The 17,681-nt window shown below is 42.4% G+C and overlaps 1 protein-coding gene across 3 annotated transcripts in view; it reads right to left on the reverse strand.

Moving 5' to 3' along the window:
- PPM1H (protein phosphatase, Mg2+/Mn2+ dependent 1H) overlaps positions 1-17,681 on the reverse strand; it is a 139,220-nt gene that overhangs the window by 32,559 nt on the left and 88,980 nt on the right. For all 3 annotated transcript variants that reach the window (XM_083814478.1, XM_083814479.1, XM_083814480.1), the window contains exon 5: positions 6,257-6,341. In XM_083814478.1, the coding sequence (XP_083670604.1) occupies positions 6,257-6,341 (85 nt within the window). The remainder of the gene's footprint in view (positions 1-6,256; positions 6,342-17,681) is intronic.

Raw genomic sequence — 17,681 nt, forward strand, 5'->3', positions numbered from 1 at the left:
CACTGGCCCTGAAGGAGTCTGCAGGGCTTCGTAAAGCAGAACATATCCTTTTGCACGTTGGTGACCTGAGAGAATGAACGGTCAAAGGACAAAGCCATCGAGCAAGCAGAGACTTGGAGGGGCGCATGTGGAAAGAAGCTCAAGCTGTTTGACACACAGTGCACCTATGTTGACAACACACACAACCTAATGTTACTCCAACACTTGAATTTTCACTGTCTCCAGAAAAAAAATGAGCAATGGTTCTGCTCCCTTTTACCTGCTCAGCCTGCTGCAACCCACTGCACAGACACCGCAAGTAAACATGAACTGCAGAGCACTTTATTTTGGTTTTTCTAAAAACTACTTCCTTCATACAGGATATGACTAAAGAAAAGCAGCGACTGATGTTTTTGACAGTGTGAACGTTCGACCAGTGCTGCTGCTGTCCTTTCTGGTGTGCTGCTCTCCAGATGCTGGGAGGCCTCCTCAGTGGAGCTGAGCCCAAGGCCTGCGCGCTTCAGAGCTGAACGTGCTTGAGAACAACGTGAGGCAGCTTCAGCTCTTTGTCCACTGCACACTTTTATACACAGATCACCTGACACAATAGGTTAATCCTTAATCATACTGCATTTCTTCCTTCTGAAATAAACCTCACTCGTTTTTCTTTAACAAATGCATAAACAATCCTTTCCCCCTCTCTCCCCAAAGCCATGCCGTGAGTGCGCTTTTCTGAAGATAGAGTCAAATTGGCTATGGAACAACAAAAAAAGTTGCATTTCTTAACCTTTCTGCAGATAACTCTTTTTCCTTATCCAGCCAGTTAAGGCAATAACGTCTGTCTTATCTTCAGCAGCAGCTGCCATCGGGGCAGACCAAATGAGCATGCTTTAGTTGCTGGGTTTGTCATAAATCTAGCGCTCATCAAAGGTGAGCAGCAGGAAGCAGTGGAAGCCCTTATTGATCTACCTGGCAGCTATCATGCAGATAGTTCACAATAAAATATTTCCTGCATTTAAGGGCTGAACCTGCTCCCACTCAATTTAATAGGAGCTGGATCAGGCTCAGCGCATGGCAGTGCTAACCGTCCATCAGCCTGTCCCCGCTCCTTTCACAAAACACCTCCCAGCTCTGCTGAGATGGGGCCGAGGGAGATGCTGTGTAGCTAATAAGATTGGATTCTGCTTTCAAGAGGCGGCTTTCAAGCACACAAGTGTGATCTTGACATTGTGATCCCTTCCTGAAACAGGAGCTCCATCAGATTATTTCCGTGCGCAGTTAAGGGCATTACATTTTTTCCCCTGCAATCTACAGGCACCCAGGGTTCCCTCCCCCACCCAAATATTTGTTTCAAGGGCCCTCTAATTGGATTGCTGCTTCTCAATACAGATATGGATGAGAAGCACTACTGACTTTTGAGTGGCCTAGCAGTATTAGTCCAGATGAGGTTTTCCATACTTCCAGAACTTTGGATTCCTTATTGACAAGTATATGTAAACTTCGTGTTCATTTTTGCTCAAGTTGCAAAGAAGTTGCAACATCCCTAATGATGTATGTATTGTTATGCACAACAGAGCTGCGTTTTAATATTTGTTCTTTCTAATCTATGACTTTGTAAAAAAAATGAAGCTAACAGTCTGCTTAGAAAGTGCAGTTCAGTTCACTTTTGAAAATGCATAGCCTACCTTGATTTAGTCATTACAAACCACTTCTAGCTAAAGACTGGTGTCATCTACCTACAAAAAAACCAAGCCTTACTTAAAGCAAAAAACCTCATACCTGAAATCAAAAGCTATTTAACCCTTAGATTATAAGATTACTTATTAGGCTAGATCATAGGTTCAGAAGAAATAAAGTTACAGGCTTTTAGCATTTTTCCCCTTGAAAACAAGAATTTCATTATTGAAAAGGGAAAGCGATTGGGAGAGACTGCATTTCATAAAGATTTACTCAGATGGAAAGTCTGAGGTCACAAGTGAAATAAGATTAATAAAGCTGGCAGAGTTACCAGAGGACTGCTGATGTTCAAATAAGATTTCTCTTCCGCAGCCAAGCCTCAATGCTTGATTTACAATCTAGGGATCTTAACTTGATTCTAATATTTTTGGCGTCAGTGGAACAGAGGGAAAAGAGCAATTTGGAAGCTTCTGGTGCTGTGAGCTGAATTCTTATGTGAAGAAATTCATTTTTGGGGAGGTATTTTTTAATTTTTATTCTCTTTTTAACAGTTATTCTTGATGTTTCACCGGTAATTCTGCAGAGAAAAGAATGATACATTATAAAACTCAGCTGACTTTCAGTCAAGTTTGTTGAGAACTGTTCTCCATTTACTACAAGGCAGGGCTCTTCTCCCTTTCCACACTACCCAAACTATGCTGAACCAAAAAATAAATATAAAAAAAATAAATAAAAGCAACTCAAGTCTACAGGTCCTTCAAGTAGATACACAAGCAGACACTAAGAAATCCCATGACTGATCAAAAGAGAAACAAAAACAGTAAGTTAACTAATACCAGAATTTCAGCTGTGATGAGGCACCACATTTTCTACTTTTCATTTGTTTAGTCACAATTTGTAAGAACCTCAGATTAGAAACATCGTCCAGAGAACTTAAAATGTAATAGAAACAGTGTCCGTCAAACACTTTCTATATCCTTACGAGGCATGTTCAGACAACATTGCTATTCTGTGTTATGAAATGGGAATATTTTCCATCATTTTTCTTTTAGAAGCTGTTACAGTTTTTTTGGCATAAATCTGGCACAGACTGTATCATATGTTTGGTACTCAGCCATTTTATGGTGTATTTTGTGGCTGGATGTATTACATTCAACATTAGCTGTATGAAATGGAGTCTGCTCAGGGAAATATTAGTCACGCTTCTTTCAAAAGGCCATTTACTTCCTGCAGTGTTTCCTAGTGCTCAGCAAAGCAAACATGAAATTAAGATAAACCTAGACTTATACACTTGTATGCTTGCTAATTAGGTTGCAGGGAACATCATACATACCTTATCATACCTTGCAAGTCTCTTTCCCTCACCCCTCTTCCAGCTCCTCTGGCATGTGCTGCTCTAGGACATCACTGGCACTAGTAGTTTCACTGCACTTCTTGGCATTTTTAGGCTTACTGTTGTCCCATGCATCAGCCATACCTTACAATGTCATCCTCTTATTGTATCGTACCATTTTCTCCTGTAGGATATTCTACTACTTGGGAACACCTCTCACAACCACATGTACAGCACAACACATCCAGAGGTTCTCCAAATTACTCAGCCAGTACCATATGGCCAGATTCATGTTGAGCCGAACGGACATAACTAAAGGTGGTGGTGGTAGAAGAAAGGAGGAAAAGTGGGAGCTGAATCCATCCCTGGATTGGTCCTCCCTTTGTTACAAAAGGCCATTCCATAAAATCACGTGCAGCAATGACATCTCTGAAGTGTGACTTTGCTAACTAACAGAAATACACCCACCTGCAATAAGCTCATTCATCACTCGTTTTAAACACGTTTTCCAAGGGGATAAGTAACAAAATCTAAGCCATTTACTGTTGCAATTTAGACTATCATGACTGAAATTAATAGCGTCCTCAGAACATGAAACGAAAATTGCCTCTGGCACTCATTGCCCGCACAACTACTGCACATACCAGAGCAGCTCCCAGTCAATGCTGCATTTCGTTCTTTCTCCAGATGTACTGATACAGAAAGCCAGAGATTTCCTTGAGTAGGCACTGTGCAAGTTCTGCCAGAGCGCTAAAGACCCCAAAATTCAAAACTAAAGGAGGAGCATGAACGCCTGATGGTGGAAGAGAAGCAGTGTGTGCCCTGACCCTCTTTGGGAAGCCAAAGAGCCAAGGGGATACTCATGGCAGGTCTTCCATCATCCCACAGGAGGCCCCAAGGAGCTGCGTGCTGGCCTCCCACTGCAAGGACAGGGTACAGGACGCAGAGATGAACGTGCCCAGAGTTGCCCAAAGGTCAGAACGACTGGGTAGCGACCTTGTTCTTTTGAAGCTGCCATGCTAGAGGTCATCTGCATTAAAACATGAGCTGGGTACAGAAAGCATTCGTTTTCCCCTTGTTTATTCAACCAGCACTATTTGGAACACAGCTGTGTGTAGGACCGGGATGGAGGGCTTTATACAGTGATACTCTCATGACTGAACAGCTCATTTTCCCCAAGATTTCCTTGCATGTGGAAGTTGAGGCCCAGAAGATAGAGGATGAATGCAGAAGGCACCAGTTAACCTAAACCAACACCTTTTGTGGCCAAAGTAATCAACAGGCACTAAAGGCAGAGGAAGGCTTCTTCAGCCTGCCTATGCTAACAGTATCTCCACAGGCTGCTGCCATTCAGGAGCCTGCCTGCTGTAAATTCATACCCTCCATCTGCCTTCACAGTAACCTCCCTGCATAGACAAGCCCTGAGCAGAACGGTATCTCTGCATTTAGCAAGTAAAATATTTATGCTAAAATGATTAAGCAACTTTCTTCCAATTGTTCAGCAAGAACAGTGCAATTTGTTTGGAATGGGGAAATTCAGCCTTAACTGCAAATAAAAAAATAAATTCAAAGCAAATCACTTTCGGGTAGGAACAACAAGAGATACAGAGAGCAGAACAACAGGAGAGTAAGGGGACAGCCCAAGGTGAGTAAGGGGAGTCCTTTGGGGTGTAATCAATGGGACAGATGCAAGAGCGGAATGTAACATTCCTATGGTAATATGTATATGTAATGTTTATGCCAACCTTGCAAGGAATTGGGGGTCGATTTTTTTAAACACTAGAGTAAAAATGTTACTAACAGAATGCTGTGTTTGAAATTATCTCTGATTTTGTTTCACGCTCTTGCTGCCTTGCATGTATTTTCTTTGAACATGATACCCATAGTCCTGGCATATTTGTTACATATAGAAACAAAATAAACAAACAAAGGTAAAAAAAAAATCCAAAGGAAACAGCAGAAATGCTTTTCAGATCAGCTGCTGTTTTCAATATAAGCCAGAAAGGACATCAAAAGAGAAAAATATTCCTTGTAGGCAATGTTTTATCTTGTATTTCTTACAGAAGCACCAGACTTGCTAGATACTAAAGATACCTTTTATTTTAAAGGCAAACAAATTATTTTACATGTAACTGGAGTGTAAATATTTATTAGGCCTCTTTTCCATTTGGCTTACTGAATATGAATACTCCCAAAGTAGCACTTCCTCTGAAATTTTCAGTTTCAAGCCAGTGAATCTGACTAAAAACTAAACATGATGGTTGTAGAAACATCTACAATTTTCTTTAAAATCTTCCACCACCATCTTCAACTCCTGGCATTTTGTCTAGTCTCAAACTACAGCGCTCAGGCCAGGTTGAAGATAGAAGATACCTGAAGAGCAGGGAATGCCACCAGCCTTGGCCTGTCCACCTTGCTTTAGACAAAGCTAATAGTGAGCCTGCCTTGGCTTAGGCTTGAATTCCTAGGAGGTAAAAGCAGGAGGCCAGAGGAAGCAGAAAAGAAATCTCTTGGACGCGTTAGGAATGGCATTTTGATAAACAGCCAACCAACTTCAACCAAATGATCTGACTGTCAGTGAAACACTTGAAAAGCAACAGGATTGTCTGCATGGAAAACAACATGCAGTTTGACTTATGCTGACTTGGTGTATAAAGCGTCCTGCATCCCCTCGGGTAGTTGCCCTGTCACAGCTTTATGGGTGCTCCTACATTACACAAAACTTGTCTTTCTTCACCCATCCTATGCTGCAGCTACTAATGCCCACTGAGATCACCTCTACATTGGACTTCTTTACTTGAGCTGGTTCTATTGGCATACTATTACAGCAAATGAATAAAACCCTGCAATACTGTCCACATGTGTGCGTAGAGCACTCTGTGGTATCTTATCCTGTCACAAAGTAAACACTGGTATGTACTGAAATACCTCTGTGGCTTGTTAGCTGTGTGTCTGAGCTCTCATTATCCAGCACCAACGAGCTGCTTAAGGTCGGCAGCTGCACAAGGCACATAAGCACAGCCGTGCCAACCGATGGCCTCTACAAAAGAGGTAAGATTTGTTTCACCAGGATTTGCATTGTCAGGCTTTTCTGCATATTTACTGACGGCTAAAACACATATACATGCCTAGTCAACCACTAGTGTTCAGCAGATGTATGGTCCTCCACTGAGCCCCAGTAACTCAGCTGCAGGTTTCTGAACCGCAGACGTTCCTGGGGCAATGCTCAGCAGCAGCAGCACCTGATTTGGTTCTCCAGTCTCTTACCAGATACTGAAGTCGCTGGCGTTCAGTCTCTGGAGTGAATTCTGAAGACATTGGAATGACTTCACCATTTCGGATTATTATAGCCCTGTAGGAGTAATAAAGCATCATTAGCAGAAGGAGGGGAAAAGTGTAAAAACACACAGAAAACCACGGGGTAGGGTCAGACTCTTACTGTCTTCAGAGTCACAGTAAAATAAAGCCATTTCTTTCCTACCGAAGTTCTCAACAGACAGAATAACAATTCCTGCCATGCATCCTTTAGGCTGGATAACAAAGTATATTTGTATATGCCAAGTTCATTTCAGAGCACACAAAAACATCCAAGCAACAAAGGCAAGAGTTATTTTAGCTGATGTCTACTGGGTATCCTTATTAGTGAAATGCAGACACCCAGAGGAGATGCTGCAGAATCACTGATTGCAGAACAACTCTTTGCAGGTTTTAATCCCAGCTGGGGCTGACACTGTCTGAAGCACTGGCTTCAAATGACTCATGCGAGCACTTTCCAATTATTGATTGGTCATATGTCATGTCAGAACATTTCTTCTCCAACAGCAAATGGAAATGGAAAAGCAAATCCAGTTTAACAGAAATTTAACTAGCTACCTGCCAAAAGCAGACAGGTAATGGAATGATTATAGATCAGTGGGGAGATTTCACATGTACTTCTGCAAATGGCAGAGAACAAATGCTCTCAAACACCTGTCTCTTGCCTTTTACTCTGCTTTGTTGCAAGCAAAACATGGCCTGGTCCTTCCCTGGTGTAATTCCACTAGCTGAAACACAGTTAAGAGAAGGTAAAATTTATGCAGTGTTCCTCCTGCATTTATTGGTCATATATTGACTCACAAAATTGTATTGCTTTATCTATTATTTGGACAGTTCTGTAAGTACAGTAATGCTTGGTGCTTTCAAACAGCTGGATGAACCCTCTATCATCCCAAAGATTTTAATACCTGATTTGGAGCTGTTTCTCAACCATCAGTTGATTAATTCAGTGTTTGGGTAATAGCAGCATGCCTCTTGAATTCGCACAGAATTTGCTGTGGATTAAGCAAGTAACTGGCACTCGGATTGTACTTTCTACATGTCTTCTTTTATCTCCTTTGTGTGCTCTTTTAGTCTTGTTGATGTGATATTTACATGCTAGCTTAATTCTCTTGATAATTTGATCAATTTGCTGGTATTGCTTCATGCCAGGTATTCTGATGGCATTGCAATCCATCCAAGGAATATGGTAGGCGCACAAACACTAAAAAGTTAACCTCTAAAGTCAAAACATAGGCATCTTGAGAAAACCAGCTCTGATACAAAATAGCTTTGCAAAATCAGCGGCACTGTATAATTTTCCAAGTGCCACGGATATAATATTGGACTAACATAGACTCTGAATGATCACCTAATATTGGTACTATGCAAATGGTAGGAGCATTACCACAGAGGAAAGGCACTGCTCATATTTCTAGAGATTCACGTGGCAAAGAACATACAGGTACAGGACTGAGCTGCACTGGCAGAGGTGGGAAAAGGCTCCAGCGCTGAGGGGAAAACAGCTCTGCTTTGACAGGTAACAAATTTACCACTCCTGGACTTGCAGCACTCCCTTGCAAATGATCATTTTGCAAATTAGAGGTGGCAAGAGCATAATCCTACACTCTGCAGGATCCCACTGGCCCTCCACTGCTACAATTAAAAACAACGTTGCATGCTTGAAACAAGGCAGACATGGTGGTTGTAACTCATTAATTTATTTAGAGAAATTTGTGCAGAATTTTTGGTGGAAATCCCTCTTTATGGAATCTGAATGCATTACAGGCTTACAAAAATGTCAGTTTGAAGGTTTGCTGATTTTTTTTCTACTTTAACAGCACACTTGGATTTCTGAGACAGTCCTTTAAAACTGAAAAAAGACCACCACTGCCTTTTCTGCAATGACATCTTTGCTTTTATTTTTGCAGTTCTTAAGGTATTCAGATGTGAACCAGGCTCATCTAACCAACAACAGTGGCACGTTTCATAGGTAATTTGACTCACCTGAGTAAGCTCAACTTGGAGGGACTGTGGGTTTAGTACAGAGTTAAGTACTCTGGCAATAGCCTAGGCTGGACTGATCAAAGGAGCTGATCAGACACAAACCCAATTTTACATACTAGTTTAAGAGAGTCATAAGGAATCTCTTGATCCTGTGCTTGTCTGAAAGAGCTAGAATAGAAACACAAAGTGACCTAACTGCTAGCGTGTCAAGCTAATTTTTAAATTATCCTTTGCTTCCCCTTTAATCACCATTTCACAGGAAATCCACATTTTAAAGACCACTGAAGTCTGGGGTTCAGCTTTTTCTTTGTGCACACTGACATACTTCCTATATATGCTGATGGCTATCATTCTCACTTCTATGGGTAGAATTGGGCCCTAAGGGACCAACATCATATAAAAAGCAATTCAGAGGTGAGTGGGTCAACCTTTCATGGCTCAACTTATTTTCACTAGAAATTGCATCCACCTGGGACAAAAAAGTACAACCCGGCACCAAAAACCTTTGCGGGGGGAAATAAAGCAATGATGTTGATATGTGATTAAATAGAGACTCGGTTTTATGTTTTTCATTAATGCTTTCAGCAGTTAGATTTTATTCAACTCGAAAGTTACAGCTGCTCATAAGAGTCGAGTGATTTGATCTGAGGAGTTAAACAGCCCCAGATATTAGCAACGGGAGGGACGCAGACGCACACATACAGGTCGCTGCTCTGAATTCAGCTCTGCTGGGCTTGTTATCCTGTTAGCAGTCTCGTTAACTTTCCACACCAGCTGCTTAGTAGTTTCCTGACAGCGAGGGATATTTCTGACCGTCTACATGACAAAAACGGACATATTTGTTGGCAGCCTCACCGGAGAGGCCGGGTGTGAAAGCCTGGCCCGGGAGCTGCTGCACTCGGTGGGATTTTTCCCTGTGATTTAAGAGGTGCCGAATCAGTCCCTAATTGGGCTCGGAGACCAAAGTGCCCTTCCAGTGACCTGGCAATGACGGAGCTGGAGCAGCGAGGCTGCCAAGTGCAGCCTGAAGGCTTTTCCCATGGAGCAGCCTCCAGAGCCCCACATCAGCACCACGGAGGGAGCCTGGTGTCAAGAGCAGCCCCAGAGCTGCTTTTGAACACCCACTCTATGTAGCTCGGCAGAACAATTAGTTTTGGCTTTACGCTTCCTAATGGACCAACAAGCAACATCGTGTTACTTGGACATTGCTGCTACTGCCACGCATGGAAGATGCATGCATGTCATGAAATAGTGCTCTGCAAGCATTTAGCTCCCTGTGCGTCGTGGAAGTACGAGCGTATTATTTTATACCAGAATAAAGCTGCCCTATTAAACTGTCAAAAATAGCGACGTAGGAAGCCAGAAAACTTGAAGAGATGCAGTGCTCAGGGAGCATCTGATTCTGCCATGTTTAATGGTGACATTTTAATTTCAACCACACTGGTGAAACACATTATAGCACGGCCACAGGGCAAGCCTGCCAAAGGAAGCCGGATGATTCATGTTTGTAGGGAACAAGCATGTCAACACTAACAAAATATTCTTTGATGACAAGGTTACTTCAGCACCATACCAATCATTAATTTATATCAGCAATGAAGAAGTAATAAAAAAAAAAAAAGCACAATAGTGTTTTTTTTTGGCAGCAGAGGAGGTCAGGAGTCGCAGATCTGCAGCCCTAGGTGCACTGCCCTCCAAGCTCTGTGGCTCTGGCACCTTCTCCATGTAGCATCATCTCAGCGGGAGAAAAGGGAAACTGTTCTTAATGGCCTCCATATCCTCACGGCTCACGTCAAGCACTTTTTGATCATTTCTAAAAACTAGGGATCTCACCAAGTCCCCTCCCCTCTTTTGAATTTAGCTACCTAATGCCCAGTGCAGGGCACCACCCGCACGGACTGCAGGACTGCACTTGCCCTGGCATTACATGGACACGTGCACCACACAAAAAAAGAAAGTACATTCACCAGTTTGGAACTGGTAAATATTCACAGGAAACAGGAAAACATTGGGGAAAAAATCAGCCAAAGTAGTCTAAAATGGAAGAAACAATCTGACTTTGTATCTCTTTCCTGGCCAATTCACTTTGAGGATTTTCTGATTTGGAAAACGCCTGCCCTTAACAATGATGTGGAGCAAACGATGTGCCCGTGCTCCAGTGTGTGAGATGGGGCTGACAGTCACGGCGAAGTCTGCAGCAGGCTACATCCACCAAGTCTCACACACATGAAAAGAAACATTATGAGCTTAAAAGGCTGCATACAGATCTGCAAAAAATGTTACATTTATCTTTTAGATCGATATAGCTACATAGTCCATGGTGCACAAGTAAATAATATTCTGAGTATCTCAGCATCTTAGGCATTTACTTATTTTCTATATTCATATTTGATACTTTAAAACAATAAGTGGTGCTTTAGTATATAACCCCCTTTGAAAATAGGTGGTGAGTGAAAACAAGCAGAGAGCAAAAATCTGCCAGTGTGCTGTAGTGGAGCTTTCACACTCAAGATATAGCAACAACACACTAGCCCAGGGAAAATATCAATACAACAATTACTTCTGCATTTTTAATATGGACAAAACAGCCACCCCTCCTTCAAGCAAGCAGGGTTGGTTGTTTTTTTCCTTTTTTTTTCTCCCTTTCTTTTGTGAAGAACACAATCAGCTGAGAATTGCACAGCATCCTTTCTGCGTTCCTTATGAGAAACAAACAGAGGGAAACTCATACATTTTAGAGGAAGCTATTGTTGGTTACTCTCACTTAATCATACAGAGAAAGAAACACTTTAGTGAACAAGGTCAAAAGTGTAATTTCACTGCTGTCATGGGCCCATTGGGATTCTGGTGCTCAAAACAAAGAGGCATCTCCTACTGTTAGGAGTATTCAGGGGATGCCCTGATTCCATTACACACTTTTCCAGCCAAAAATGATTTGAAACGCAACATTAAACTGCACATTCCTACAACCAAGGATAAAAATCTGGTAAAGGTGACAAAGAGAGACCATTTGGAAAACGCTTTTTGACAGTGTATATCAATTCTGAGCCACAGGGAGGATGTATCTGTTTTGTCAAAAGGTGTTAAGCATTGTGGATTCGGTACAGACGAAGCAGAAGTGTCTGGCCTGTCTGGAGAGGTATTAGAAATGTGTCAATGGAAAAGAAAGAGGGATTAAACTGACAGAAAGAATAAGGCAGGGTTTTATTACATTCAAAGACGGAACCAAGCAGTAGATTTTAATTAGGTGTGTCACAAAATAGCTGAGGAAAACAAAATATAAATCCTAGAACCGTGGAATTGGTCTAGGTGGGTGCTTGTTTACTACGGTAACTAAATGCATGCATTTAAAGAAGCCGAGGAAGCACAATGCTACTGCCTGGTGAGCTTCAGACTGGTTCCGTTTATTTATGTTTTCTTAATTGCTACAAAATGAAAGAGGAGCGATGATAAAAAGATTCAGCATAATGCTCACCTCGTCTATAAATTAAGTACTGGAACTTCACCGTTATGAACAACGATTATGATTACTGCTGAGTTTTAAGACCTTCAGCCCTGGCACCTCGGTTTCACTTACTACTAACTGGATCACTCTCCTTAGTCCCATGCAGGATCATTTTCCCATGTTTACTTAGAAACCAGGTGAACAAATACTTCATTGCATTGGCCATAATCATGGAACTATAGTGCAAAGCCTTTAAACGATTTCCTTAATTTTATGAATTAAGTCAGGCTGGGGATAGTGACATAAGCCATTATACAACATTTAGCTGGCATTAAAACAGGCCCCAGTGATGACATATCCATCACCATAAAACCCAGAGGTGAAAGCAGCAACCCTCAGCAACACGAACAGCAAAACACGCAGCTGCCTCCCACCTGTGATCCCCAAGATACGTTTCATATACGCCTCGCTCCTACTTCGCATCTCTACCAAAAAAAAAAAAAAGCCACAAATGGGGAAGGGGTACAACTATTAAATTTGCCTCTGCCCTTAGTTTTGATCTACTGCCACAGAGTCCCGCCACCCTGCTTTCTTCACATTTCTCAGTGTGAACATCAGGCTGTCCACAGCTTCCTCAAGCCAATAATACAAGGTGCAAGAAATAAGGGGTTGCACAAGGGCAGGGTTAAAATAATTTCCTGCACCAGTGTCCTTTGGCATTCCCTGCAGGAACCATGAAGAACCCTCCCAGGCTTTCGGGAAGGCCCTGGAGGGCCATGAGCCCTCCCAGCAGCTGGGGTGGCCACCTCAGGGGCACTGGTGTCCAGCACACCCATGCTCCAGGAGGACGCCAGTGCTGGGCTTCAACGGGTATTGCATCCAAGGGCCCCTCTTCATTTCCTTGCACCAGGACTGAGCCAGCCGTGCTGCACCACCTTGGGGTGCTACAGGCATCTCCTCTTGCTTTTGCAAGAAACATGGGAATAAGTTATAAAATTCAGTTTCTGTAAGAAACCTCGGGAGTCATCTTTCAGAGGCATCGTACCAGCAAGCGAGCTGCTCCTGTAGCACGTTTGTAGGGCTTTATGTTGTTTCCAGTTACCTGATTCATTGTATTTACATTTCTAATGCTTATTTGGAGATTCCTGTGAAGAAGGAAAAATGAGGAATTTTTCTGGGAAAAATGAGGGTGCTGATACACTCTACAGCCACTATTTTGCTGGTCTGATTTAATAAATAATTGTATTATTTTTAATAAAGGATCATGACTGGGCAGGTAGAAGCTATTTCTCAAAGCAGGATAATATTCATAGCTTTCCATGGAAGTGTTTACTCCTCATTTATACCAGCAGCCGAGCCAGTCAGCATCTTCCTTACTGCCACTAAGAGCAATAAAAATCTGAATTTTTAGAGCTCTCCCATTCCATCTTGTGTATTCAGCTAACTTAGTAAGCAGTTAAAGGGACTTCCTACACCCGGCAGCCTCCCTCTGCCCCACATATTGCATCCAACAGTGAGAGGCACTTGGCCGTCACCAGCAGTGTTACTAAACTTCTTCAGTCGTTTCTGCATAACTGCTCACTCCCTGGTTTTAAATTAAATATAACACTGGGCTTGCAGGCTGTCCACAGATGAGACAGCCTGGAGAAGACATACTGCCCGGTGATTTTTGACCCCTGGAGCTCAGAGACTCTTTGGTGGGATGTACCTCTGTTCCTAGGAGATTCTCCCTTAAATTCCCTGCTCTACTTTAGGTCCTCATGTGGACTGCTTCTCTGAGCCAGTCTAAGTATGGAGTTGTTATTATTAGCAGTTGGCTAATTATTAGCAGTCAGCTTTATTAACAGGGTTTCATTTTAAGGGCTAATTACACTTTTTTTTTAGTACTCCTCCCATCAGTAATGTGATGGTGTTGGCTATCTGTATGTGATTTTTTTCCTTTATTTATTTATTTTTGTTCATTGGGAAAGTAACTTTTACTATCGAAATATCCACCGGTGGTGCCTTTGTATGTCTACCTATCCACATCTACCTTGTACTATTTGCTACTCCAGTACCAGTAGCATGACCCCAAAAGCCAGCTAACTGCACTAAAACATTCTGTAATGAATTGCATGTACTTTCCTGTCGCTTTACATCTGAACGCACTGATCTTCCAGCAGCCAGGAAGCCATTAGAAGCCAGTTTGCAGGGAGAGGACACTGCTAGCCCACAAAAACTGCCTGCCAATGGTTCCAGCATGCTTACATTGGAGATTTGCTGCCCTCATGGGATTCATCTTGCCTGTGATGATTTCAGCGTTTCTTCATCTGAACACCACCAAGTCCAGGGTCGCAGCGATGATAGCACCACCACATCTCTGCACTGGCTGAACGTGCCACCCATTACTCGGGTCATGCCAGGGAGATGAGCAAAGCAGCGCAGTCACATCTCTGTGACCAGCTCTGTGCCTCGGGACCGGTATCTGTGGAATCGAAGTCTGTTTCTCTGCTGTCCAGGATATCACATTCATCTCCAGGACGAGTTACTATGGCAACTAAACCTGGGCTTAGGGATGAAGGCATCGCTGTGCAAGCCAGTGCTTGCTTTGCCAGTAATATGGCTGGGATACAGCTGACCACAGAAGATGGAAGAAGTGCAGGGTTTTTTTTGCCTGCTGTTCAGCAATTTACCACTGAGGATGTCAGAATGATTTTTGCCCCTAAAGCATTACATCTGCTTTGATTTCAGCTTTTCTGCTTTCTTAACTTAGCAGCAGAACCTTCCAACACATTTCAGACCCCAGGAGACCAAGCAAGCCTCGGGTGCTCCCCCTGGCTCCCCTCCTGAGGTATGGATGGAAACTAGGGGTGGAAGGTGTCCAGCCTGCTTGGCATGCCTTGTTGCAGGCCCTGTAACACTGCAAGCAATAACCCACTGGTCTCTCTCAGGTCAGCTAAAAAGGCACAGATTAGGAAGACATTTCTGAGCTCAGCTCTGTGCACTGCGACGTATGGATTCTGCTGTGCTCCTTACATCACGAGCTGCCTGGACTCAAGATCACAGGCTCTTTACATATCAGCATGGTACCAGTAAAAGAGTGGTTAAAATTATGCCTTAGCACCCTTTGCTCATCTTGCCTCAGAGATTATGAACTCTACAGGCTACATGCAGAAAATACATGTGAGGATATTACACTGTGAATTTTGTCCCTGATGAGTGCTTATATGCACCAATAAAACAGCAACTGTTTTATGTTTGTTTGTTTGTTTTTTGTCTGGCTTGGTTAGTTGTTGTTTGTTGTTGTTGTTTTGTCTTTCAAAAGGCTGAAAAAAACAAGGAGGATGACAATTTACAGAATCCATTGCTCCTGGAAACTAATACCAATGAACTGTGGCTTTGCAGCTTACTGAGAGAATTTGAATAGCAAAAATTTCTGTTCTTCCTCATAACCTGAAATGTAAAGACTTCATGGATAGAAATCCATGTGTGTGATAGAAAATCCTGTGTGGTTAGGACTGAAGACTTGACTGAATGTACCACACATAGAAAGTGTTTACAATGGCTGCAACACCTGCTAGATTGCCATAGACATTGCTAAGGCATACTCTCTCCCAGAAAAAACAAGAGTTTGGAGAAGAGGCAGGACTTTTTTTTTTTTTTGTGGTCTTCAAAAGCCTATGAACACTGACTGCCAAAGTAATCATTTCTGCCAAGTCAGTGCTGGATAGCATGTGCCAGTGCTTTGGAACTCGTCATCCACCGCGTCGTTAGAAAACGCTCTCTCCCGTCACTGCACTTTGAGTGCAACAACTTATTTCTGATCCAACACTTTTTCTCCACACCTTTGATAAAGTGCTTCCTGAAGTGCCTCCAAAATCTTCACCCAACACGAAATTCTGCACGATGATCTGAGGTCACCGCTATTCCTGTGAATCCTGTGCTCTTACTTCTCCTTGGAAGGAGGCCAAGTGGCAGAAGGGAAGCAGAAGTGTTTGGAAGCCTGACTTGCAGGCCCTGCAGAAAGGAAGAGAAGCTGGGGAAACAGTGAGATGCGACTTGGCCGTATCTTCTGGGTCTGACTAACATGTCACGCTCTTTTCCAGCATTTTCTGCTAGGCAGCAGAATCAGACTTCTCCACCTACCAAACTGCAGTCAGTGAAGGAGAATGTGCGTGGGAGAGACTCGCTTTGTTTTGAATCCAGTCCCTCTTCACTTCACAGCCTCCTGAGCAGACCAAGCAGAGATTGTCTGTTGCCCTGGGAAGACTAAACACTTATTATTTTTGAGTGATTCCGCCAAAGAATTAACTATCATCTAAAAAGAGGAAGTGCATGCAGCTTGGCCAAAAGATGGTCTGTAGGTGTTGCTCTTGCCTCGGAGGGGGCACCACTTGAAGATTTGAAGCAACGAGAATTTTCAAAGGTGGAGGAAGTGTCACCACGGATTGTGTGGTGACAGGGCAAAAGAACCCTGTGCATGGCTCAGATTTGCAGTTCCTCTTGTCTCACTTTTAGGGGGAGACAGGAGTAAGAATGCTGCTCCAAATACTGCAGATTGAAGAAGTGCAGTAACTGAGTTAGTCTTTCCTCCAGGGACCTCTAAGGCGAAACACAATCATTGTTTATGCAGACACAGATGTAAGGAGAGTTTAAACAGACAACTAAAAAAAAAAAAAAAAAAGGAAAGATACACACAATTTAGATTAGAAAATGGCTAGTTAAGAAAAATCTGAAAATTAAAATTTCTTAAAAGATACTGTAAACGAAAGACAAAAGGAAACCAACTCTACAACAATAATATACTAGAACATTGCTTGGCTTCCACCCTTAAATAATGTTAGAACTTCTGGCGAAAATCACCCTGCTGAACTGCCTTGAGGAAGAGGTCAAATAACATGAACCACAAAAATGGGTCAGAATCTTCAGTTCTGATTTCTCAAAAATTCTAGTTAAGCTACAGTGTCAGCCAACAAATATATTGCTGCTTCCATGCTTCGCCCATTTACTTCATAAAACCACGATTCCCCAAATTTTACCCCCTTCAACGAGAACTGCTTATGAGAGAAGCAGCTAACAAACATCATGACACAGAAGAAGTATAAATGTAGTGAGATTCAACACAAGCAGTAAATCTGGAAAGAATGGAAACAGTAAACACAGTAGAATTCCACTTTCAATTTACTATTATAGTGCACTGTGAGAAGTCAGTGTTAAATACACATCTGGGCAACTGAAGCTACAATGAAACTGCTTAACCTGCAGCCACATGGAAATGCCACAAAACCATCTATTCAGTAAGCTCCTATCATTTAGCTATCCCAAATGCCTTAGCATTAGATCTACAATCGCAAAAAAGAAGAGAAAATATATTCTGGATATGAGGCTACATGTTGAAACAGAGGGTGAATATACCCTGAAAGATGAGCACAGGGAGCAAAAAGCAAGGAAGAAAGAAAATTACTAAAAAAAAAAAAAAAGAAAAAAGAAAGAAAATAGAAGGAAAAAAAAAGCTGATGAAGTAGAGCAAAAAATCCAGTGATCCTGCAAGTCTATGAAGCCTCCAAAACATCAGGCTCTTTGCTTTGATGCCATCTTATGCCAATAAATCAAAAAATCCCAAGAACTCATTTGCAGATTTAACGAGTGTTTCAGGGCCTATGGAAAAGTCCAATCAACTTGTGATGTTCTGCATCTTATATAATGACAAAAGCACTGCCTACCTAAGTGGCTCCAAACACAGCACAAAATGGCAGTGCCTGCAGTCTCTGAGCAGCTCCTTAGCCAGACAACATGAAAGCCAGAAGAATGCTTGTGCCAAAGATGGTTAATATGATCATATCGCATTAGAGTCATTGGAGTGATATTGGGCAAATGTTATGTTGCGTGAGGCTATACGGTAATGGGCAGTAATCAGTAAAAACATTTTAAGTCCTTGTTTTACTACTGCTTCATCACTAGCTATAA

This window comes from Anser anser, assembly GCF_964211835.1.
Source record: "Anser anser genome assembly, chromosome: 1".
Lineage (NCBI taxonomy): Eukaryota > Metazoa > Chordata > Aves > Anseriformes > Anatidae > Anser > Anser anser.